Genomic DNA, 25,680 nt, shown 5'->3' with positions numbered 1-25,680 from the left:
AGGGAAATAGATGAAAAATAAAAAAAAAAAACAAATTTTTACTGGAAAAGATGATATATGTAGTATATACAAACGTTTAAAAGGAATAATTAATTAAAATAACAGTGACCAAAATACTTTTTTTTTTTTTAATTAATAAGAGAATTTGATTTCTGCATAAATATGATACGAATTATTATTTATTTATTTATTTGAATTTTTATTCAAAGGTTATAACAATTAAAAACTTTTTTATTTAATAATGATGACCAATTTAAAAAAAAAAATTATAATTATAATTTTTTTTTTTTTTTTTTTGCAGGAGCAAGTATAGAATTGCAATACTAGAAAAGGAATTTATTTAAATGTAGTATTAAAATTAAGAAGAAACATTTACAGAGCGACTCAATTATTTATAATAATGTATGATTGATGAGGTCAATTACATGCAAGGGGTTAAGAGAGAAGAGATAAAGCAATTAATATTATGGAAATATATCAATTTTGATAGATATGAAAGGATCTGTTTCAGTAGTTAATTCTATGCATCTAAAAGAAGAAAACAAATACGACATTTTTTCTATGGGAATATATCCAATGAAGGAAATAGGAAATAGGAAATAGGAAATAGGAAATATTAATTAAAAGAAAAAAAAAATAAAAAAAAATTATTTTAAATTGATTTTAAAGAAAGCTAGATCTAGATCTCTTTTTTTTTTTTATAAAAAAAAATATGAGGTTATATATAGGAATAAGAGAATCAATTAATACATAAATAGAAAAAAAAAATAATAATAAAAAAAAAGAAAAAGAAATAGAAGATAAATTTGGGTTAGATTGTATTTATATGAGATCCAAAGTTACGGAATTGGAAGATTAAAAAGAAATTCAAGTTTAGATACAAGCAACCAAGGTAAACTTAAGCTTACCTTGTAAGCAAGAAGAAGAGTTGTGAAATATATATATATATATATTTATTTATTTTTATTTCTAAATACTTTAGCGATTTTAAAAGTTAACCGTTTTTGAATAAAATATTATCTGTGTGTGAAAAAAAAAAAAAAAAATTAAGAAACTATTAACTTTTATAATGCAACAATCCAAACCATTGGGTTAAGCATAGTTGAAAAACTTTTGTGATTGGAAAGATGGGTTTAGTTAAGGTGAAATTTCCTGTTAATTTTTTAATTTTATTTTATTTTATTTATTTATTTTTTTTTTAATTCACTGAAAAATTTCTAGGGGTATTTTTTTTTTTTTTTTTTTTTCTGATAGAATAAAAAAAAAAAAAAAAAAAAAAAAAAAAAATTTGTACCTTAGATAGCTTAATGTTAAGTTTTAAGTTATAAGCCTTAATATCTAAATTTTATTTTCTTTTTCATAATTTTTCACCCTAACCCATATTAATTATGTCAGTTTAATTAATTAATTAATTAATTTTTTTTAAAGATATTAATTAACTATTGTTGTTATTTTAACCATTTTAACAAAAATTTAGAGGGGAGGTGGGAAGGGTTATAGTTACTTTTTAAGTTTTGTTATTTTAACAAAATGTTAAATTTTTAACATGAGTTAACTTATTATTATTATTATTATTATTATTATTATTATTATTATTATTATTATTATTATTATTATTATTATTATTATTATTATTATTATTATTATTATTATTATTATTATTATTATTATTATTATTATTATTATTATTATTATTATTATTATTATTATTATTATTATTATTATTATTATTATTATTATTATTATTATTATTATTATTATTATTATTATTATTATTATTATTATTATTATTATTATATAATACTATATATAGTATTATTTGGAAATAAATTTTAAATTGATAATAAAATTTTTAGTTATTATCAATTACAAATACCGTTAAAAAAAAAAAAAAAAAAAAAAAAAAGGAAGGTTTTTGATATGTGCTCTATGCTTCCGTAGGTACCTTGAAATTCATTTATTATGACTTGTGATAGTATCTATACTGACAACAAAGAAAGTCATCTCGTTTCATTTCATTCCATTTCATTCCATTTCATTTCATTTCATTTCCTGTTATTGTTATTGTTATTGTTTTTTTTTTTTTTTTTTGCCCCTTAATTTCTCAATTTCATTATTATTATTCTTCTTCTTCTTCTTCTTCCAATTCTTTTCCTTCTTCTTTTCTTTGTCTTTTATCCACTTAGGTTCTTCTTCTTCTTTTAATCTCTAAAAATAAATACAAATCATACAATTGTTAACTGTTGAGCTATTTATTTTATTTTATTTTATTTTTTTGTTTACTTTCTACTTGGGGTTCCGGTTTTCACCGTTATTTTATTTTATTTTATTTTATTTTATTTTATTTTTTATTTTATTTTTTTTAATAAACAAAAACCCTTGACTGTATTTTACAAAGTCCCATATTGTTAGTTAGTTTGTTAATTATTTAGTTTGTTAATTAGTTAGTTACTTTTTTTTTTTAGTTAGTTACTTAATCACTTTTCTTTCTTTTTATTTTTTATTTTTTGGCCCTGATTCGTCAACTTATATTACTAGTATATATATATATACATCAATATATGTATATAAATATATGTATATACCCCTTACATCCCTCATCGCCTTCTTCTAAACGACCCACTGATATGATTCATCATCATCATGACATGTTTTTTTTTTTTTTTAATTTTTATTTTTATTTTTTTTTTTTGCTTCCCACATATAAATCATTCGGTTGTAATGTTGATATTCTGATACACACATATATTTATATTGAACAATCTATTTTACTTCTCAAAAAAAGGAAAAAAAAATTTTTTTTTTTTAATAATTAACATTATCTTTAATCTCATCATGATGATCATCATGATATGATTAATTAATTATTTTTATTTTTATTTTTATTTTTATTTTTTTATTCTTATTTTTGTTTCAACTTAGTGTTAACGACCCAATCACGTGGCAATTTCTTTATTTGTAACTGTGCATAGTTTCCGTGAACTCCCCCCCCTCCCAAAAAAAAAAAAAAAAATGGCAGGATTGTTGCTGCTGCTACTGCTACTGCTACTAATACTACTACTGCTACTACTAGTACTACTACTAATACTACTAATACTACTACTAATACTACTAATACTACTACTATTACTACTACTGCTGCTACCGCTACTGTTGCGCATATGCTGCTATTAGCTACTGCTGTATTATTATATACACGCATATCCATCAAAAAAAAAAAAAAAAAAAAAACCAGTATGAGATGAGCAATCCCGCCGATGAGCAAACAGAAATGTTTAAATAATAATAATTTATATCATTAAAAATAAAAATAAAAAAAAAATATTAAAATGCAATTATTAGTAGTATTACTAATAATAATAATAATAATAATAATAATAATATCGTGAGATTTAAAAAAAAAAAAAAAAAACTTCGTTTTTGTACAATAAACGTACGAGCAATCCCTTTACATTAGAGAGAAAGAGAAAAACAAAAAAAATAAATGTCCAGAAGTGTCAAAATAAGAATTTTTTTATATATAATATAAAAAAAAAATGAAAATATCATAAACTTTGTAAAGTATTTTTTTTTTTTTTTTATTATCGTTTAAGTTCAAAGCGTTAAAAAGAAAAAAAAAAAAATATAAACAAATTCACACAAAAATATACACAAAAAAAAAGAAAGAAAAAAAAAAAAACGATTTCAAACTTTGATTATCAAAGTACGCACTTCTCTTTTGAAAAATATAAAAATATAAATAAATAAATAAAAAAAATAAATAAATAAATATATATATATATTAATTTCTTTTTTATATATGTTTTGATTTCTTTTTATTTTTGGATACATAATTATATAATTATTATAACTTTTTGTACATATTTATTTATTTTTTTTTTTTTTCAAGTCATAAAATCTTTTAGACACATGCCCTGTATCGCACGCACAGTCGTTTGAAATAACAAAAAAAAAAAAAAAAAAATGAACCTTAAATAAAAAAAAAATGTATATATATCGTTTTTTCATTTATAAAAAAAAAATATAAATTTATAAAATATATTTATATATATATAATGGCTTATGGAAATTCTTTGTGAAAGAACAAAAAAAAATCCCCTTTGTGCCATATATATATTTAAAAACAAGACTTTATTTAATCAAGCAAGATTTAAGTGAATTATACAATAAATTATGAATGGATATTATATATATATATATATATATATATAATAGATACAAATGCTTATATACATTTTTTTGAAATTATATTAACTCTTTTCATTAATCATTTTTTTTTCTTTATCTTTTTGAAATGTCAAAAAAAAAAAAGAAAAAAACCTTCCCCCCCGTAAAGCCCTTAAAAAAAAACCATACATTCCTCTTGCTTATCAATAAATGTAAGCATACTTAATACTAATTTATTTAACTTTTTCATCTGTAATAAGTTCCTTGTTGTTGCGCAGATGACGACGGGGGTTGTGGAAGATATGTTCCTCTGGTTGGATCGTAATATCGTCCAGATGATGCCACATTAGCTGGGATTTGGTCTTGTCCATACTGCTGCTGCATTTGTTGTTGTTGTTGTTGTTGATACTGCTGCTGCTGTTGATATTGATATTGTTGCTGCTGCTGCTGCTGCTGCTGCTGCTGTTGTAATGGGGACATTCCTGCATATTGTTGGGTATATTGAGGATACCCTTGACTTCCAGAAAGAGGCTGGACCATTGGTGGAGGGAGTCGTGAACCATCAAAAGAAGCTTCCGATTTAGCGCGCTTCATTGCAGAAGAAGATGAAGATGAAGAGTGACGGGAAGAAGAAGAAGAAGAAGAATGACGAGAAGAATGGGATGCTCCAGGAGCCAAGGCCGAAAGTGGAGGAAGTCCATGAGCAGATAAACCTTCTCTAAGAGGTGGTAAAGCAGATGTAGATGCAGATGGTATTAATGTTGACGAAGATGAAGATGAAGAAGATGAAGAAGAAGAATGTCTGTGTCTATGAGAACGAGTTGCTAAATGTGCTCGTCTTGTTAAAATTTCTTGTTCTGAGCGGCCATTTAAAAGTAGAGCCAATTCATCTGGTCTAAGATCGGTACGTTTTGCAATGAGTTCATCTTCTTCGCGGGACCAGGGTCTATCAGGGTATGATCCGTTTGCATAATGAGAACTTAAGGTTGAAGAAGTAGCGTGGTGTTTGAGCATGCGGTGAGAGGAAGAAGATGAAGAAGAAGATGATGATAAAGAAGCAGATGATGCAGAAGTGGAGATTGAACGAGGTCTATCATGGTGATGATGGTGATGATGATTATGACTTGAAGAAGAAGAAGAAGAAGAAGAAGAAGAAGGAGGGGCTGGTGAGACAGAGGGAGAAAAGGAAGGATGTGGATAGTATTGGTCCATTCCATGGTGGCCGATTGATGCTTGTTGGGTAGGTGGGGGGACACCTTGTGCTAGAGATGCTGAAGAGGATGATGATCTGAGGGTTCCTGAAACCAATCTACGCCAACGAAATTGGCAAGCGTTTGTTGTTCTATTTGGAAAGTAAGCTGCGATTTCTTTCCATCCTAATTTTTTTTCTTCCTTTAGGTGACGAAGCATGACATCGTCATGAGGGTCCCAAGAAGCGGGAGTTCTATAATGGAATGTATGATTAGTATATGATGATGATGATATTGATAGTGTGGACATAATAATAATAATTATTTTAATATAATTTTTATTATTATTTATTAGGTATGCTTGGTAGTGGTATTTTTTATTAGTGCATAGTACAAATGCAGCAATATTAAAATGAAAACAAGTGTGATGTGTGTGTGTATGTAGACAAAAAAGGACAAATAAGGCGATGAGCACAAAAATGTGAATTTTTAGTGAGTGTTTTTTTTTTTTTTAGATGAAACTTTTGGTGAAGATGGTGAAAAAAAAAAAAAAAAAGATGATGATGAATTCGATGAATTTGATGAATTTGATGATGGCGCAGGAAAAAAAAAAAAAGGCGATGGGATGAGATGCGCTGTTTGTTTCTTTTTTTTTTTTTTTTTTTTTTTTAAAAAGGGTGGGACCACTTTTTTTTTATTTTATTTTAAGGAACCTTTTAAAAAGTGATTTGATATCGAGAAAGCACAAAAAACAAAAATACAACAAGATATCAAAAAAAAAAAAAAAAAAAAAAAAAAAAAATTAAATGTCTTTTTTTTTTTTTTTTATAATTTTTTATTTTTGAATAATTATAATAAATAATTATAATAACAATAATTAATATAATTATTTATTATAATTATTTTTGCACTGTTAAAAAAAAAAAAAAAGGCCTCGCCACAAAGAACCACACAAAGAGAGATAATAAATAAATAAATAAATAAAAAAAAACTCATCCACAATTTTTTTTAAAAAAATAAAATAAAATAAAAATCATAATTTTACTTACTTTCTGCGATCACCAGGAACTGCAGACGATGGAGATACTGCAGATGAAGAACCTCCAGGAGAAGTTGCAGACGCTGGAGAAACTGGAGAAGCTGAAGCTGAAGCTGATGATGATGATGATGATGAGTGGAGTAGTGGTGGAGGAGGTACTTGGCCTGGAAGTAGTTGTTGTTGCTGTTGTAGTAGTTGGTGTTGCTGCTGCTGCTGCTGCTGCTGCTGATATTGTTGTTGTTGTTGTAGTTGTTGCTGACCCAAAAGATATTGAGATTGTTGATGTTGAAGTTGTAAAGCATGAGGAACTGGCAAAATTGTAGGAGAGACTAATCCGTCTACTGGAGGTTTTTGCCTTGAAGAAGAAGAAGATGAAGAAGATGACGATGAGGATGATGAGTGATGAGAACCAGATAAATTACTGGAACTTTGTCTGTGATGGTGATGATGATGACTAGAAGAAGAAGAAGAAGATGATGATGATGATGATGACCGTCGAGCAAGCTCATTGATTGAAGGCATACGTTGTGGTATGGAAGCCAAATGATGATGATGTAAAGACGGTTGTGAGGGTTGTCCTGGTAGAAGCTGGGGTTGAGAAGTATAATGAGCTAGACGTTGACGAGCAGCTGCTGTAGGTGTTGATTCTTGATAATAGTTTGACATTTTTGTGTATATATATATTTTTTTTTTGATTGCTTTTTTTTTTTATTTAATATTTTTTTTGATATTATTACTATTAAATAAATGAAAATGGGTATTTTAAGTCTATGATGTTAAGAAAGAAAGAAAGAAAGAAAGAGATGTAGTTTGTATTATTTTTTTTTTCTTTCTATGGGGAAGTAAGTGGGTTGTTGTTTTTTTTTTTTGGTTTTATCTATTATATATATATATATTAGAATTGTTCAAAAAAATAAAAAAAAAATTCCATATAGAAGTAATTATAATTTAGTAAAAAAAAAAAAAAAAAAAAAAGGTTTATAATTAAAATACTAAAAAAAAAAAAAAAAAAAAAAAAAATTAAGTTGATAAATTGATGATGAATGATGATGATATATTGATATAAAATTTTAGGATTGGATGGATTTGATAGAAATAGGAATGAAAAAAAAAAAAAAAAAAAAGGAGAAAAGAAAGAAAAGAAAAGAAAAAAAAAAAAAAGAATGCAAATGCTGAGGTTTTTCTAAAAGAAATTTCTTAGTGACAACAACAAGCAACAACAACCCAACCCAAATATTAGGGAAGGCAAAAGAAACAATAAGGGCGGCAACAATTTTAAATTTTTTATTTATTTATTTATTTAATTAACTTTTATTATACACAAACTAAATTTTACTTTAACAATAACTTAACTAAATAGTTAATTTAAAATTTAAACCTCGTATTTTTTTTTTATTTTTTTATTTTTTTTTCTCTTCTGTTAAATCCCATCCCATCCCATCTTTTTCTCTCTCACTCACACACACACACACACACACACACACACACACACACACACATACACACACACACACACATATATTAAAATTATTCTATTAAATTTAAAATTTAAAATTTAAAATTTAAAATTTAAAATTATAAAATACCACAATCTAACAACATTAATATTTAACAAAATCAAATCTTTACAAAAATTAATGTTCAACTTCTAATATATCTTATATATATAAATTTAATTTATCAATACTAATACTAATATTAGTATTATAATACTATTACTACTAGTACTACTAGTATCAATATTCAAGCCTTGGAGTGGCGCCACTTTTTATTTTATTTTATTTATTTTATTTATTTTTTTCATCATTATACAACAAAAAATAACTATTATTAAAAATATTTTTTTTTTTTTTTTTTTTTTTTTTTGCATGCCAAAATTATTATTATATTTGTATTATATTTTTTAAGCTGAAACAAAACATAAAAATATAAAAATATAAAATAAAATAAAAATAATAAAAATAATAAAAATAAAAAAAATAAAATAAAATAAAATAAAAAAAATAAAAAAAATAAAAGAATATACATTTAATCTTACTAGTAAATTACTATACAATAACAAAAAATTACTTAGTAACCTCTTTCCATTTACCATCAGTATCCTCCTCCTCTTGCCACAGCCGCACAAACAGCCGCGCTCGCTTATACTCCCCTCGAACCGGGTCCCGTAAAGGCACGTGCCGGTATCCCTTCGTCAATCCAGCCACTCGTGCCATGTACGATCCAACAAGTGCACCATCACAATCCATTTCATTCCCATCAATAACACTCACAATCTCATCTCCAATCCCTATCCCTATCCCTATCCCAACTCCCTTTTTCACCTTTACTTTGGACCCAGCAGTTGGAGTATCCTTACACATCCGCACTCCAAACCGAATAAAGGCATACCCATAATCTTCACAACTAATAACAGAACTTGTCCATCTATTGCCCTCTAAAAGAAGCCCACTCTTATGCTGAACACTCACCCGTCGCCCTACTTCCTCTTCATTAGAATTACCAGCAATACCTAAAACAACCCACCGGTCTTTATCCCCCCACTCAGCATTAAACGTATTGTTCCGAATAGGCTTGCTATACCAAACTGGATCTGCTCGTGAAATCTTCTCAGGATCACACTTGGCTCCAGTTCGGCTACTCCCCATCAATACCTTTCTTAATCCTTCTCCCTTACTCTCTTTAGGTAAATAATTCTGTTGCTCAACTGTCCCAAACAACTCTAAAGAAACAACAATCCCATTAGTCGTCATCATCATATCATTCAACCCTAACTTTTCATCATCACCAACTTCCCTTTCAATTCCTCCTCCTCCATTATTCCCCCCATCAACTGATAGCTTCTTCTCAATAAATGGCGGCCGAGGTAAATGTCTCAATGACAAAACTTCAACAACTACTCGTCGTCGTCGTTTTTGCTGCCGAGTTTGCTCACACTCAGGTTTCAAAACAAACCCATCCGTGCCCTCAAACATAGCATCATTCAACTGCTTCGAAGTATCACAATTTTGCCAATTCAATGCTACCATCTGTACCCCCCGTCGCCAATATGGAATAGGATCATAGTTGCTGCTACTAATCCGCAAATTATGTGGATACACCCGAGAAAAAAATCCCTTATTGTGGTTAATAAATAGACCCTCCTCACGACCTGCCCCATTAGCATTGTCCTTGTTCAAAATAATGGCATTGACTTTGGCGTCATTAAATGAAAAAATATGTGATACCATCTTAGTCTCCGCAGTGTTGAAGCCTCTAAACTTGACTCCTTGAAAATAAACACCAAGACTCCCAAGCTCAGGTGTAATCTTGCTCTTCACTTCCTTTTTTTTCGGTCCTGAAATTGTTGTTGATGTTGATGCTGATGATGATGTTGTTGTTGTTGCTGTTGTTACTGTAAATGTTGCCGTTGTAGTACTTGTCCCCTTTTCATCTCCACTAGAATCGCTATCAACTGTATTACTAACAATACTAGCCCCACCACTAATTTCTTGCCCAAAATTCTGCCCAACACTCCATTTACGTTGATTAGCCCCAGAAGCTGCTTTTACTTTAACCAAGATTTTATCAAGCAGATCCTCAGGCGCAGGACGATAATAGGAATGTGGCATTTGTATCTCCTGGCTCTCAGAGCCTTGTACAGTTCCTCCTCCTCCTCCTCCTCCACCAACTCGAGTCACTAACTTATCTCCAAAAACATCCTTCATAATCTTAACCATCTTCACCTGGTTCTCTCCACTACAATGAATCTCAAATGATAAAATCACAGGCAACCGTGACTCAACAAATGCAAACTCATTGATTGCATGAACAACAGATGAAAATTCAACAGCTGAAGTCCATGTACGACCATGTGTTACTATCGGACCAGTGACTCCATCCCAAACATCAATCTCAACACACCGACATTTGTCCAGCAACCCCCGCACATATGGCTCTGGCGACGAATAAGACATTACCTGCCACCCTGGCAAGTAAGTGTTGTGCGACGATGAAATAAAATAATTGTGGATCCCACGCGTCAAGTCCTGCTTGGGCGGGTCAACCAATGGTAACGACTCTAAAAATCGTAATAACCCTCGTGCATTCAACACTCCATTTGCCTCGTATTTTTCAAAGTCCTCCAAAGTAACTTCCATTCCTTGGGAATTTCGACAAAACTCAACAAATGCTTGGAATGTCATTCCATTTTCAGTATCTTTATGAGCCTCCCATACTCGGTTAATTTCAGGCCGCTCATTTAACAAATCAAGAAGTTTGACAAACTCCTTTGAAGAAAAAGTTTGCTTCATTCCATTAGCCTCGCGCTTCTTTCTGTCCAGGAAACTTTTCGAACAATGAATATTGTGCTTTAACAATAATTCATCTACCTTGTCACTAGGTAACTCTAGAATTTGCAATTGGCTCCACTCTGATTCAATGACACTGGGATCCAAATCTAAAATTGAATCTGCATGCTGCCGAAATGCACACAAATTAATAATGGTTCTTGAAAATAACTCAAAGTCTCTCTGGTTCTCAGCAACAACATGCAACTCTCTTACAATCTTATTGTCTTTATATCCAGGAGCATTTAATGATGGAGAGTAGACAATTGTGATCCACTTGTTATAATCTTCTGGTTGTGATTTTTTCTTACACAACTCGTTCTGGTAATACTTGGCCATATGGCCCAATCTAATTCCTGTGATATCATCAAGGTCAAAAGTCGAAGATTCCTTGTCGTCCTCCCATGAAATCACAAAAGTTGTTCCACGCGGATGCAACTTGATGGTTCGTGGTTTAACTTTTTTGTGTGTTACTCGATACATTGTAATTCCCTCATACAACCTTGCCGAAATTGTAATTTCCTGACATGGGTGAAGGCCTCCCTGAGGTTGGTGTAGTACAATTGACCTGCCACCCTCTTCCACAGGCGTGAACAATGTAATTGGAGAGGTAGGTGAGCCCAACAGCGACCCTAGGGACGATTTGCGAGAGTCTAGGGATTCTGTTGATGATGACGTCAATGGGTCCAATGGGAAAGTCAGGCTATTTTTTAATGTTCTCTTGATTGTTGTTGGACGACACGAGTCCATCACAGTAATGGGGTCTGTGTGGACACGGTTAGGTCTCTGGCTTGAGGATCTAAGCAGTCCAGATATTGGTGATGTTCCTCTACGAGAGGACGTTGACGCATGCCTGGAAATAGAGGAGGACCGGTTCTTATGTCGAGACGAAGTTGACGTGTGACGTGTGATTGATGGTGAAGGTGATGACGATGTGGGGGACATGAGCCCCGAGTGAGGGAATCCTGTAGCGGCAATGTTTGCAGCCACTGCAGCAGTTGCATTAAGAGGGATAGGCCGCCTTACAGATGGCGTAGAATGAGCACGCGACAATATAGGAGGAGGAGTTACTTTGGAAGGAAGAGGCAAGGATAGGGTTGGTGGTGGAGTAGTAGTAGTAGTAGTAGTAGTAGTAGTAGTAGTAGTAGTGGCTAAAGCTGTGATTGCAGCGGTTAGAGCAAAAGTTGAAGGAGGGTGTTTTAAAGTTTCTTGTGGTTCAACAAATGCAGGTTGCAGCTGAGGTTGCAGCTGAGGTTGTGGGCTATTTCTAGAGTCGATTGTTGTTGGAGTTGTTGAAATGGACAACGGTGATGAGATTCTGCCTGGAATAAATGACGGGTGGGTTGGAGAGAGCGGGGCCAAAGTTGTAGGAATATGCAAAGGGTCAGTCGATTCAGTGGCCAAATTTGTTAGAACAGGCGAGTTATCTGGAGAAACCTCAGGCGATGCAATGATCATTGAGGTGAATGAAGGTGGCATTGTAGCATGAAAAAAAATGGAAGAAGGGGGATGATAAGATAGATGATGATAATGATAAAATATAAGATAAAATATAAGATAAGAATAAAAAAGTGAAATTTTTCAAAAATCAAATAGTTGAAAAAAAAAAAAAATAAAGTAAATAAAAAAGAAGAAGAAAAAAAAAAAAGAAGTTTTAAAAAAAAATGTGTGTGTGTGTTTGTGTATATGCAAGTTAATAAGTTGGTTAGTTGGTTAAGTGTGAAATAAATATATTGGGGCTTGTCAAAATTGCGGAGACGAGGCATTATTATTTTTATTGTTATTTATTTAACTATATAATAACCAATTTTATATATATATATATATATATATATATATATTTGTTAAGGCGATTTAAAAGGGTTAGGGTTTTATAGATTAATAAAATATAAAAAATAGCCAAGAAAAAAAAAAAAAAAAAAAAAAAAAAAAAAAAAAGGATTTCAGCTGCTAAGCATCGCAAAAAAATCACGTGTAAATGCGGTTAAGTTATTAGTAATATCAAGTAGTTTATTAGTAAGAAAAGTTATCTAAAAATAATAAAGTTTATAGTCATGTGATAATGCGGCTGTATAAATAAGTTTAGTTAATTAATTAGTAATCTAAATGAGCCTCATTCTAAAAATTACGCGAAATATACACGTATAACGCGTCAATTATTTAAATAAATATTTAATAAATTAGTTAAACGCGTCAAGTTTTAAAAATAAATCAAACACTTGAAATATCAAAATCAAAATATTAAAAAAATCAAAAAAAAAAAAATATATATATATATATATATATTTTTTAGAAATAAATTTAAATATTTTAAAACAATTTTAAAAAAACAACTTTTCAAATAAATAAAATAAATAAATAAAAAATTAAATATAACAACTTCTTCTTCTTTTTCTTTTTTTATTATTCTTTCATCCCCTATTCTTCCTTTTTCATATTCTTCTTTATTTATTTATTTATTTTTTTCTTTTCTTTTCCAGGTTGCTGGGACCCCATTTGTTTACTTTTAGCCTTATTTTGGAGGGAGAGGGGGATGGCTGTTGTTGAAAACCAAAATAAACAAATAATAAAAACGCGACGACCCCTAAAAAAAAAAAAATCCTTTAAATGTTTTTTTTTTAAAAATAAAACCTCCTAAAAATATAAAAAACATTTGAAAAAAAAAAAAAAAAGATTTCATTTGCTTTTTTTTTTTATTTTATTCTTAAAAATATCCCTTAATATATTTATATTTATATTTATATTCAGATATATATATACATAAAACTTCATCTATCCACTAAATGGATCGCCATAACGGTATGCTTTAGTCCCTTCATTTATGTCCACATCTAACTCTCTCATCTCAAGGATACCGCCGTCCAGAACAGGATGGCGACGACGGAGAAGATGGTCCGTACCATGTCTATGAACCCGGTGAAGATAACGATATTACAGAAATATCACGCTCTGAATACGACCGTCAACAGTTTGAACAGGCCCAACATCATTACGCTCCAGATAATAATCCTTACGAACCTCACCATGATGTCGATGACTACTACTATGACCCCCCAGGTGTCGTTTCCGGGACCCCGGAACCTCCACAACAGCAACAGCAACGACAGCAACAACAACAACGACAGCAACAGCAACAACAACAACAACAACAACAACAACAACAATCTACTCTTCAAACAAACCCCCTAACAGCTCCTGTACCAGCTGCTTCTTCACCATTACGGTTCCCTGATCATAGGCTCTCCTACCTCGACCAAGGCAGCACAGCCATCCAGGATGCTCCGGAATCATACCTGCTTCACGACATGACCATGCCCGAAGCTGCCCCAGCACATCCTAATCAACACTTCCCAACTTTTCTTCACATGTCTCCACGCCCACGTCCACGTGCCCCTGCTGCCTTTGATGCCGTTGATACCTCCTACAACCCATACTCGCCGGATCCCAGTACTCCAACCCCGCGAGGCGCAGCATCTCCAGAGTTTGATCCGCCACAGCCTACTGTCAGATTTGATAATGATGAAATCCACAACTACTATGTAGGAGCTCAACTTGGCCGTAATCAAAATAATAACAATAATGAAGACGATGACGACGATGATGATGACTATGACTTCATGCCTTTCCCTATGGCCCCAGGTGACAACTACCAAGTCAATTCGTACATGCCAAACTACCGGCCAGATGAAGATGATGAAACGCTTTTGGAGTCGTCACCCCAACGGGCTCCACCCGAGGGGGAAATCACACACATGCCAGAGCCCCAACAGTACCCCGGTGACTCCGAAAACCACCAGATCATGCCCGAAATGCCCGTCATCCCACCCCAGCAATATGCCATGGCTTCTGATACTCAGCTCATCCAACCCCAAGGCCCACAAATGTATGGGCCTCCACCCATTCAACAGGGCCCTTCACTACCTCCGGGCCCACCACCAGGACTGCGCCCCCAAGATAATGCTATCATGGTGCTTTTCCATGGTGCGCTTGTCATGGACTGTCCCATTTCTTTGCACATTCGTCGTGAATTCCGTACATATCTCGAAAATGCGCATAAGGCTTCCGTGGCTGCTGCAAAAGCGGCTGGCGAAGAACCTCCAGCTTCATTACCCAAAAAACTGGAAGAACCACGCGAATTTCAATACATGAGATACTCAGCTGTCACATGTGAACCAGAAACCTTCTTTTCTAAATTCTCATTACGCCAACAATGGTACGACCATACTCGTCAAACTGAAATCTTTATTTGTGTCACCCTCTATAACGAAAATGAAATTCTTCTAGCCCGCACACTCCAGGGAATTGCTCGTAACATTGAGTTTTTTTCCAAGCGCAAGTCGGCCCCTTGGGGTGTCGAATCCTGGCTTAAAATTGTTGTCTGTGTCGTGGCAGATGGCCGTGATAACCTTAATCCACGCTCGCGTATGCTCATGGAACGCCTCGGAGTGTTTCAATCAGACGTGTCTCAAAATATGGTTGGTGATGACGAGGTCAAGGCCCATTTATATGAATACTCGACGATTCTCGGAGTCAAAGACATTAAAAACACCGTCACTTTTAAAACAATGCGTTTCCCCATGCAGTACATCTTCTGTGTTAAGGAACACAACAAGGGCAAAATCAATTCCCATAGATGGTTCTTCCAAGGCTTCTCCAAAATTCTGCGTCCAAAAATTTGCATGCTCATCGACGCAGGAACGGTTCCAAGTGACCATGCCATTTACCAGATCTGGAGCGCTTTTGAGCGTGACCCGTTCGTGGGCGGTGCGTGCGGCGAGATCCGAGCAGGCCTGGGTAAAGGTTGGCGCAAACTGCTTACTAATCCGCTTGTGGCTGCCCAAAACTTTGAGTACAAAATGTCAAACATTCTAGACAAACCCATGGAGTCTGTCTGTGGTTTCATCACTGTGCTACCAGGTGCTTTCTCAGCTTACCGGTACCTGGCATTGATCAACATCAACGGCCTAGACGGAATTGCACCCGAAGACCTTGATAATGAGGGACCTCTACAAAAAGTCCCTTCTGAAGGTGCCCGTGGGCCTATGCAAGACCCGGGGGAAGAGCCTGGAGCAGAAGCTGTGCGTGCTTACGACCCCATTGGCACTGACCCGCTTTTGCGTGACTCTCCACTTGGACAGTACTTTAAGGGAGAAACCGAGAAGCTGCGTGGCAAAAGTGCAGGTATCTTTACGGCCAATATGTACTTGGCTGAAGACCGTATTTTATGTTTTGAGTTAATCACCAAGCGCGGAGAGCGCTGGATCTTGCGTTATGTCAAATCTGCTCACGCAACCACTGATGTCCCTGAACACCTTTCGGAGCTCGTTCTGCAGCGCCGTCGTTGGCTTAATGGTTCCTTTTTCGCCGCCATCTACTCCGTCTCACACATGTATCATCTCTCGCGTTCAGGCCACCATCTTTTACGCAAGCTGGTACTTTCCATTGAGTTTTTGTACCAAACAGTGTCAATTATTTTCTCATGGTTTGCCATTGGAAACTTTTTCCTTGTCTTTCATATTCTTACAAGGTCTCTTTCGGACTCCGCGCTTAACTTTTCCCCAGGCGCCGCACTTGCCCAAATCTTCCTATGGATTTATTGTGCATCAATCATCTCAATCTTTGTTCTTTCCTTTGGTAACAGACCTAAAGGTACTCAATGGTTTTACATTCTTGTTGTGGGATTCTTCGCAGTTCTCATGGCTTACCTACTCTTTGCCTCCATCTACATCTCTGTCAAGTCCATCATCTACACTTTATGCATCAGTGGCGGTCACATCACTATTTCATTTGTTTTCCGCAATCCGTTGTTCCGCGACCTTGTAGTGTCGCTCATGAGCACTTATGCACTCTACATTGTGTCATCGTTGTTGTTCCTTGACCCCTGGCACATTCTCACCAGTTCTTTGCAGTACTTACTAATTGCACCTTCATACATTAATGTTCTCAATGTGTATGCCTTTTGTAACATTCACGACATTTCCTGGGGTACTAAAAGTGATGACAAAATCAAAAAGGATTTGGGTGTGGTCAAAATCAAGGACAATAAGATTATTGAACTCCAAGTCCCTCAACATATTTCTGCTATTGAGTCGTCCTATCTCATGGCTCTCGACACCCTGAGCACCCCTGCTCCTAAAGAAAAGGTGGTCGTTCCAGAAAAAATTAAAACTACCGACTGGTATGCTTTGTTTCGATCTACTGTAGTTTTGGCTTGGATTTTTAGTAATCTTGCTTTAATTATTGTTGTTTTGAACGTTGCTGGATGGAGCGCTTTTGAAAACTCAGACTCGGATTCCACTTCTTCTTCTTCTTCTTCTTCTTCTTCAAAAAGAGCCATCACAGAAACGGCCCTTGATATGTTGCTTACAAAGAAGGACTTGGTTCCCTCAGGTATTGGTGCGGTTGGCGAGTACATTAAAGCCGTGGCTATTGCCGCACGTCAAACTACGTCAACCAACGACACATCGTCATGCGGCACACTGGGCATTGGCGGTACAGTACGTACAGAAGTTTACTTGACAGTTATTTTGTGGTCTGTGGCAGGTCTAGCAGCGTTCCGATTTATAGGAGCTGTGACCTACGTTGTTTTAAGGCTTCTTGGTCTTCATTGATGTATTTAACTTGTAAAATATATAATAATGATATATATATATATATAAAACTAATTGTCAATATATGTTATAAGCTTAGAAAAAAATAAGAGTACGGATCTCAATACTTTCACGGAGACGAGAAGTGGGACCAGCAAGAGGATTCGTGAAAGATGTGTGCGGGGCAAAAAGCGCAATACCACTTTCAGGGTCGTGCTCGGCACGAGAATCGTAGCACTTGAGAAGCGTGACTTCATCGGTGCGTTGATCAGGAATATAGTACCATTTATGTGATGGGTTATACCGCACGCGGAAAGTTTGGCCTCGGAACTCAGGATAGATGAGATCCGAGGCTGCCAAATCTCCACGCTCACGCGGGGCATCCAAACTTTCAAGTTCTCCAGGAGCAGTGGTAGGTTTGTAATTGATAGAACGGAAATCAGCAAATGCAAGAGGACTATCTTCAAGGTCATCAAAAAGAGGCCGCCAAATGTTGATTAGCTGGAAATTCGGGCGAGGGTCTGAAGCACGAGCATCACCAATTTTCTCACGGTATCTGCGCACACGCTGACGAGCTGCGGCAGGCGATTGATCGACATGGACAGCTTGGACAGGTTGTCTTGCGCCAACCTGATCTTCAGTGGTAGGGTCTCTGCGGCGAATAGTATGGTCAAAGATTACAATTTCCTTTGCATCTGGGAACTTGCGACGTAGCAGGGCCTCAATGCGTGGATAGTATTCTGCTTCGACACGCGCATCATCATTAAAGAGAGTATAATCGAACCATTCGCGAGCAGAGGGATCTTCGAAAAGTTCAAATCCAGAAGTTTCAAGGTTCAATGCTGCAGACTTGGAAGCCACACGCAAGTCTTTGACAGGGACAGTATGGGGTTCATGGGAGACATTTGAGGGGGCCTGACCTGGAGCAGGTTCTCGGATATAGTAATAAGTGTCTTGTACTTGGGAAGCAAGATAGTTTAAAGGCACAGAAACATCTTTAGGGAAGGGTTTAGGAGAAGGAGTTGAGAGAGGTTCTTGGTAAGTTTGGATAAGAGTAGACATTGTGAATAAAGTATGAATTGGTATGAATTGGTATAAATTGATATGATAAAGAAAAGAAAAGAAAAACAAAACAAAACTGAATTGATTGAATAGATAATAAAGAAACAATTGAGATTAAGAAAATTGACTGATTTATATAGTCCTCAGAGTCTTACAAATCAGTCTGGCTTACAAATGATAAAAAAAAAAAAGGAAATCCAGGGACGTCAGATCATCTCGCCATCTCAAGTGACTTTGCGTATCAAGAAGTCATTTTCTCCAATGTTGCAAATGCGGCTTACGAATGTATATTTGGAGGGGGCCTTTTTTTTTTTTTTTTTTTTTTGTGTGTGTGTATGTATTATTTATTTTCTATTCTAAAAAAAAAAAAAAAAAAAAAAAGAAAAATTATGATTTACTTTAAACTCAAAAAAAAAGTTCCACTATAGCAGATTTCTAAGATTAAAATAACGGCTTCAAGTTGAATTATTGTTGATCATCATCACAAACCTTCTTGCGCTAATTTGTTATTCCTTCCCACAAGGTGGAAACTCGTGGGCGCATTAATCGAAACATTTTTTCAAGAAACAGAATATAAATTAGTTTAACTTCGCTTCCATTGACCAAGTTTTATCTTTCTTTTTTTTTCATTCTTTCTCTCTTTTCTATCTTCTTTTTAACTGCCGAAATTTGAACCGGTAGTTATTAAATATAAAATCCCATTTCGCTACTTGTTTTGGCAGCTATAATGATATCAACACTGTGAATCCTGTTAGCCTTCAAGGCAACTGGGAGATTGTTGAATAAACACTTTTTTTTCTATTAAAAGCCAACACTTTCCTTTGAAATTAATTGTTTTTTTTTCCTTCTTCTTCATTAAATTCACTCTTTAAAAAAAATGAAAGCTCAATTTGCCCTTTTCCTGGCTCTTTCCAGCGCGCTTACATGCGCAGTTGATTCTATCGTTGCTGCCAATTCCCCCCGTCGATCACCTCCTTCAAAACCTTTACTAAATCCACGATTCCCTAATGTTGCTCCACTAGCTCCTCCAGCTTGTCTTCTCGCTTGTGTTGGCCAGACTGCCCATGGATGTCCCAAAGAGTTCACCGACTTTGGATGTATGTGTACAGCCAATGGTAAGATTGTAGAGCAATGCCTCAACCAAGCATGCCCCCGAGGCAATGCTCCAAAAGCCCTTGTTGCTTTTAACGATGCTTGCAAGGCCCAACTCAAGGTTGTACGAGCTCCACGCGTTGATTCTGTTGCTTCTGTTGTTGGTTCTGCTTTTGTCAATTCTACAGCATCTGCAGCTATTTCTGCCGTGGCGCCCACTTTTTCGGTGGGTCCAGTTACTACAAAGTCGTCATCCTCAGGGCCCCTAGTTGTTACCGTCACAACGAAAATTGTCACAACGTCGACCCCGGAACCAACAGTTTTGACCCTGACCACGGCCTTGGTCTTGACATCGCAGTCTACAACGTCTAGTACGCTTCGATTCCCGGTGCCTTCTGATACTCCTCCGGTTAGAATTGCCAAGAGGGAAATTGAGGGAACTTTAACTATTACCGAAACTGAATATGAATCCACGGTATATGTTTATACTAATGAGTATACAACTTGGACTGAGACAAAGTATCCTTCTGTTTTTTCAATCCCATCACCAGCTGTGTATATGGGTCTAGCAACATCTGGGCGTGCTTTTATAGCACAACAATATGATGCTGCACAGAGTGTTGATAGTCTTGCAGAAAGTGTGCTTGAACAAATTACTGGCCCACGAGGCCAAATGGATCCCAATGAAATGGTGGCTGCATCTGTAGCTGCATCGATGGCAGCTGCAGATACTGTAACTGAGTCTGTGACGGTGACAACATCGATTGGCAAGACAAAAAAGAAGAAGGTATCTACAACTGTGGCAACAGTCACAACAACAGACGCTAGTGGCATTACAGTGGCAGTTGAGGTGACGCTGACGACTAAGGCAAAGAAGAATGAAGGAGTTACCAATGGCTTGTATGGCCGCACACCGTGGCTTGTTTCTTTTGTTGTTCTTTTAGTTGATTTACTTGCTTAGTGTATATGATGATGATGATGAACTGATATGGACATAAAAAGACTTTTAGTTATAATATACGGCAGTGCTAGTTTTTTTTTTTTTTTATTTTTATTTCACTTTGGAATGAGTGCATAAGATAGAAGTACCAAAGCACTAAAGATAGGCATTGAATTCTCGCGAGACTTTTTTTTTTTATTTTCGTCTTCTTCTTCTTTTTCTTTTTAAATATTACACATCGCCTAAATGAGACACTTGTGAGATGTTTCAATAAAAGCCCTTTCTCGGAGACTTGTCAGTGTACTGAGCATAGTAACTTAAACTTCTTTTTTTTTTTTTTTTACCCTCTCGCGTGTATGACTTTGATACGTTTCGTGTCGTCCGTTCAAAACCTTCTTTTTATTTTATTTTATTTTTTTGCTCTTCCCGCCATTTCACTGTTTCTCTAAGATTCTTTTTTTTTTATCCTTTTCTTTTCTTACTTATCTTTTTCTCTCTCTTTTCATGTCTACAAGTCCATGTCTGCGCCGCCCGATCCTGCCCCCATCCCGCTGTTCTGGAGGCACCGACGACACCCGCCAGTCCTCACCAAAGACTCTTCCACGTTGCGTAGACTTTATGTGCGGCAAGCCGTGTCGTCATCCTCGTCATCCTCCTCATCAACTACCTCATCAACTACCTCATCAACTACCTCATCAACTACTTCATCAACTTCCTCATATACCCGCGGAGCCAATGGATGCGTCGTGTGTCCGACAACTGCACCCTCATGTCCGGTATGCCCGAGCGGTCAGGTATGCTCACTCTCGCTACAGTCCTGTGACACTTGTCCCGAGGTTTCTTGTGTCGATGAATCCATTGTGACTAGTGGAATCTCCGGACCAAAGTCAACCTCTTCCGCCTCTTCATCCCAAACCTCACCAGCATCATCATCTTCTGCAATATCGTCAGCTGCTACCCCTGCAACTAAAGATAACTCCATGATTGGGCCTATTATCGGTGCAACCGTAGGCGGCGTAGCTTTAGCATCATTCTTTGCCTTTTTCTTCTTTTGGTGGTTGCGTCGCCGTAAACTAGCTACTGCAGCTGCACAAGCTTCTTCCCCTACCAATACTGGCAACGAAGATTTCACAGAAAAGTCTCCCATCGATAAACGTCGTCTGCGTCGGCGCGCCACAGGAGATCCAGCTGCTCCTCCAGGGCTTTCAGCAACAAGCCCATTCGACGAAAAGATGCCCGGGTTTGCGTCTTTTGCAACAGATAGCGTTGATACCAGTGCCCTAGCTGGCTTCCCATTAGCTCCCTCTGTGGGTCCCAACCCATATGCTGCTACAAAGGACCAAAACCAACCGATACTAAGCCCAATCGGGTTTGGCCCAGAAGGCCCCAGAGCTCCAGATGGTTCTGGCGGAGGAAGCGCTGCGGCTGCAGCTGCCGCTGCTAATAGTGGATTTGGTGGTGGCAGCAGCACTTTTGGAATGTCCCGCGTATCCCGGACTTCGACAGGTGGTCCTACCGGGTTTGCCAATGGTGCATATGTCACATCACTGGTAGATGACGGGCCTCATAGTTATGTGCAACAGCAACAACAGCAACAACCCCCGACGTTTGTGGACACTTTTATAATGGACCAGCAACTGGCAGCCGATGCACCACTATTTGAACACCGGTCTCGAAAGAAAACTGGCGCAATTGCCAACCCCAAGTTCCTTGAGCCTGCAACCGCAGGAACAAACATATCACGAAGCCCTTCAACTCTGCACGAACAGCAGCGCAATACTTTGCGACAGATGCAGATGCTCGAGCAAGCACAACTGGCAAACTCGGCTGCCCACCGCCAAAAAACTGCAGCAACGACAACAACAGCTGTAGCAGCAGCTGCTGCTGCAGGTGGTGCAGGGCCCACTGCTCATGCCCAACTCCAGGCCCATGCAACAGCCGCGCAGCGTAAGCTTGATGAATATGATGCTGCTGCACGAGCAGCCGCGGCCAAAGAATCTGAAAGTACACGAATGTTTGCAATTAAACCGCCATTTCTTAGTTTCCCCAAGCCTCTTGGAGGCTCTTCTTTTGGTGAAGATACTAATAACAAACCCATGAGTAGCATTGTGTCTCTGCCGGTGCATGAGCAGCTGCGCCGGATTGGTGCACAAGAAGATGCATTTGCACAACAGGTTCAGGCCACGCGCGAACGACAAGTTGCTCGACAAGCACAAGATGAGCTTGAGCGCGAAAAGATGTTTGGGCCTGCAGAAGTTTACCATAGCATTTCGTCGGAAGAAATCATTGACGATTATCTCCCAGAACCGTCTGGTGGTGCTAGCAGTGTCGGGCCACCACTTGCTGCGGCAGTTCCCGAACGTACACAACTGCAACAAGGCCTAGCAACTAGCCAAGCCTTAAACACTAAACTTAATAGTATCCGCCAAGACCCCGCAGCTTCGCACATTATTCCCATCGCCTATATTCCGGGCGTCACGTCCCGGCCAACAGACCCGCGCACCGTCGCAGGTATGGCACACGTCCCGGGATCCCACCTCCCACGAGCCACAGGCCCATCTATGTCTCTGGTGGCCCAGTCACCAATCGATATCCAGTTTAATAATACCCTGGCACCAATTCCCGCCCAAATACCCCCATCAATACCCGTGCATATCCACCCCTCAGCCACAACTCCATCACAAGTCCCGGTCCCAGTACCAACACAAGCACAAACACAAACACAAGCACAAGCACAAGCACAAGCACAAACACAAACACAAATACAAGCCACAGTCCCAATCTTAGAAAAAACACCGTCGCAGATTTCAACGCAACCTCCTTTTGCTGCTGCTGCTGAAGCAAAAACTGCTGCTCAATCACGTATCACAAGCGGATCATCGTCCTTCTCGTACCAACCTATTTATACAACACGCAGTAGTAGCAGCGGCAGTGCTGGTGGCTCACAGCGCCACGTCTCAGGTACAAGTAGTGCGTACCGATCGGGAGCATTGCCCCCAGTATTACCACTGAATACCAGTGTCATAGCTGCCGCATCATCTTTGACGTCGTCAGTGCGGTCGACGGGTTCGTCGTCTTTGTCTCCTAGTCAATATATGACCCCGGGACGCGGTGCCATCATGCCACTTTCCGAGTCAGAATCCGACTCCACATCTTCTTCTTCCTCTTCCGATGATGATGATGATGATGATGACGATGATGATGATGATGAGTACTACGATGATGCAGATGAGAATCCCAATAGTAACCGCAACAATAATAAGAATAATAATAATCTGAAGATGATGATGACAATGCCAAAGTCTATGGCCATGATGAATAATCCTCAATACATAAATACACGGCCGGGCAACTCGGTGGCACCACCACACCAACACCAACACCAACACGTAACAGTCTCTACTTCAGCTACTGCATCAAGTATATACTCGGCCGGCAACTCATCAGATGAGTACTATTCAACATTGCCAGCCGCTGCCTCGACAACTCACTCGGTAGGAGGCATTGTAGACCCGGCAGTTATGTACGCTAATGTTTCGCAAACTCCGTCTGCAATATCAGCATATACTACTTCTGGATCTGGATCTGCAATAGCTTTACACCAGCACCGTCATAACCATCATCATCATCATAAGCGTGGATCGTCGTCCAGTGCTGCATTCTCAATGCCTGTGAGCATTCGGCATTTCGATGGACTTGCAGATGACGATGATGAGGAAGATGAAGAGGAAAATAAAGCTGTGGCCAGGACCCAAATGCATTCAGGGTCAGCAGCACTCTCACTTTCTGAGCGTGTCTCACGCCAGTCGTTGCGCTCACGGATCTCTGCGTCATCATTGTTGGCGCGTACCAGGAGTACTGTTAGACATGCTACTGCTACAGTTACTGGACTAGAACAACAACCACAAAAACAAAAACAAAGAAAACAACAGCAACAGCAACAGCAACAGCAACAGTTACAACAACAACAACAACAACAACAACAAGCAGATTCAGTGGCTCCGGCTCCACGCCGTACACAGATCCCGCCTCCGCCCATTGTTTTACTACATGATCAGAAACAATCTCGCGCCCACCAAGATCTTGCGCAAGCCGCACCGCAACCGCAACAACAACAACAACAAGCGCAATTCCAACCGCAACAGGCTGGCGCCCCGCCACTCGAAGCAACCTCACTTAGCACTCATAGACCTGTGTCGCGGTTTGATCCAGGAAGAAAAGCCTTTGGTAGCTCGAAGGGAGGAGCTGCTAACAGCAGTCTGCCAATGGTAGCGGCCACATCTAAGGAAGGATCCTCTGGATCTTCATCGTCATCATCGCACGTCTCGAGTTTCCTGGAAGGCGTGGCATATCCTGTTTTTGACGAGTCGGTGGATAGCATATCTTATGTGCGTCGCAAAACGGGTCGCTAATGATGCATAATTATGGTTTTTTTTTAAAAAAAAAATGATTTCATCTACGCTCTTGACGTTTTATTTTTTTTTTAATTTATTTATTTATTTAGAACTTTTTTTTTTAATCATTTCATTCGGACTTTTTTTCTATTCTTCTTTATAAACGCTAGTATAATATCCTTCATGTTCATCTATTTATTTATTTATTTATTTATTCATTCATTCATTTCATTCATTAAATCATGGCAAACATAGACACACATAGACACACATACACACTTTTAACTTAAACCTCTCCTCAATTATATACTAATGAATGGCCCGCATGTGTGCACTATCAAGGCCAGCATATCCCGGCGAGACATTTCTGTAAATAGCCGCAGGTACTCGGGTTTGATCCGATCAGTCCCCGGCACAATGGTACTTTCACCAGGCCGCAGCATTGCTTCCACAATTACTCGTAGCATCTGCTGTTCCTTTTCTTCAGCCGAAAACCCTCCATCGTGAGACTCCCCATTTGCTCCAGTATACATTTGGTCCCCAAGCATTGGCTGAGGACCACCCTGTACTGGGTTATATCCCAAAGGTGGCAGTTGCGATGGCATCCCATTGGGTCCAGGTCGGAACGCCATATCTTGGCGTGAGTTGTTACTGTTGTTGTTGTACATGTTAGTTTGACCAGATACTGACTGCTCATTACGAATAGTTCCAGTAGTACCCTGTGCAGGCTTAAGTTTCCACATGAGCTCACAAAATTCCAACATATATCCGAGCGAATGTTTGGGGACTCTTGAGTACAATTCATGAAAGTTGTCGCGCAAAAGCTGTTGCTCCTCCTCAGTCCCAGCAACCACCGCCATCATCCAAAGTGCACATCC

The 25,680-nt window shown here is 37.3% G+C and overlaps 7 protein-coding genes across 7 annotated transcripts in view; 3 read left to right on the top strand and 4 right to left on the bottom strand.

Annotated features, from left to right (window-relative positions):
* Positions 1-4,413: 4,413 nt before the first annotated feature.
* SAPINGB_P004607 (uncharacterized protein) lies at positions 4,414-7,062 on the bottom strand (the record flags this gene model as incomplete). Its single annotated transcript, XM_031999322.1, has 2 exons — positions 4,414-5,611; positions 6,407-7,062. 2 exons carry the CDS (start codon positions 7,060-7,062, stop codon positions 4,414-4,416), a joined length of 1,854 nt encoding a protein of 617 aa, XP_031855213.1.
* Positions 7,063-8,462: 1,400 nt separating this feature from the next.
* SAPINGB_P004606 (uncharacterized protein) lies at positions 8,463-12,203 on the bottom strand (the record flags this gene model as incomplete). Its single annotated transcript, XM_031999321.1, has 1 exon — positions 8,463-12,203. The coding sequence occupies one exon, from the start codon at positions 12,201-12,203 to the stop codon at positions 8,463-8,465; it is 3,741 nt and encodes a 1,246-aa protein (XP_031855212.1).
* A 1,304-nt stretch (positions 12,204-13,507) lies between these two features.
* On the top strand, positions 13,508-17,335 carry SAPINGB_P004605 (uncharacterized protein; the record flags this gene model as incomplete). Its single annotated transcript, XM_031999320.1, has 2 exons — positions 13,508-13,523; positions 13,575-17,335. The coding sequence occupies 2 exons, from the start codon at positions 13,508-13,510 to the stop codon at positions 17,333-17,335; spliced, it is 3,777 nt and encodes a 1,258-aa protein (XP_031855211.1).
* Positions 17,336-17,410: 75 nt separating this feature from the next.
* SAPINGB_P004604 (uncharacterized protein) lies at positions 17,411-18,376 on the bottom strand (the record flags this gene model as incomplete). The annotated part of the gene is made up of 1 exon (XM_031999319.1): positions 17,411-18,376. The coding sequence occupies one exon, from the start codon at positions 18,374-18,376 to the stop codon at positions 17,411-17,413; it is 966 nt and encodes a 321-aa protein (XP_031855210.1).
* Positions 18,377-19,253: 877 nt separating this feature from the next.
* SAPINGB_P004603 (uncharacterized protein) lies at positions 19,254-20,429 on the top strand (the record flags this gene model as incomplete). The annotated part of the gene is made up of 1 exon (XM_031999318.1): positions 19,254-20,429. One exon carries the CDS (start codon positions 19,254-19,256, stop codon positions 20,427-20,429), a length of 1,176 nt encoding a protein of 391 aa, XP_031855209.1.
* A 497-nt stretch (positions 20,430-20,926) lies between these two features.
* SAPINGB_P004602 (uncharacterized protein) lies at positions 20,927-24,820 on the top strand (the record flags this gene model as incomplete). The annotated part of the gene is made up of 1 exon (XM_031999317.1): positions 20,927-24,820. The coding sequence occupies one exon, from the start codon at positions 20,927-20,929 to the stop codon at positions 24,818-24,820; it is 3,894 nt and encodes a 1,297-aa protein (XP_031855208.1).
* Positions 24,821-25,104: 284 nt separating this feature from the next.
* Positions 25,105-25,680, bottom strand: part of SAPINGB_P004601 (uncharacterized protein) — a gene marked incomplete at both ends in the record, with an annotated part of 3,668 nt that continues 3,092 nt past the window's right edge. Inside the window, one exon of the mRNA XM_031999316.1 lies at positions 25,105-25,680. This exon is cut by the window's right edge and continues 2,789 nt beyond it. Within this exon, the coding sequence (XP_031855207.1) occupies positions 25,105-25,680 (576 nt within the window).

Source organism: Magnusiomyces paraingens (genome assembly GCF_902498895.1).
Source record: "Magnusiomyces paraingens strain CBS 517.90 genome assembly, contig: contig3, whole genome shotgun sequence".
NCBI classification, from domain to species: Eukaryota; Fungi; Ascomycota; class Dipodascomycetes; order Dipodascales; family Dipodascaceae; genus Magnusiomyces; species Magnusiomyces paraingens.
The sequence above is the reverse complement of the archived record's forward strand: the minus strand, read 5'-3'. Positions and strand labels throughout refer to the sequence as shown.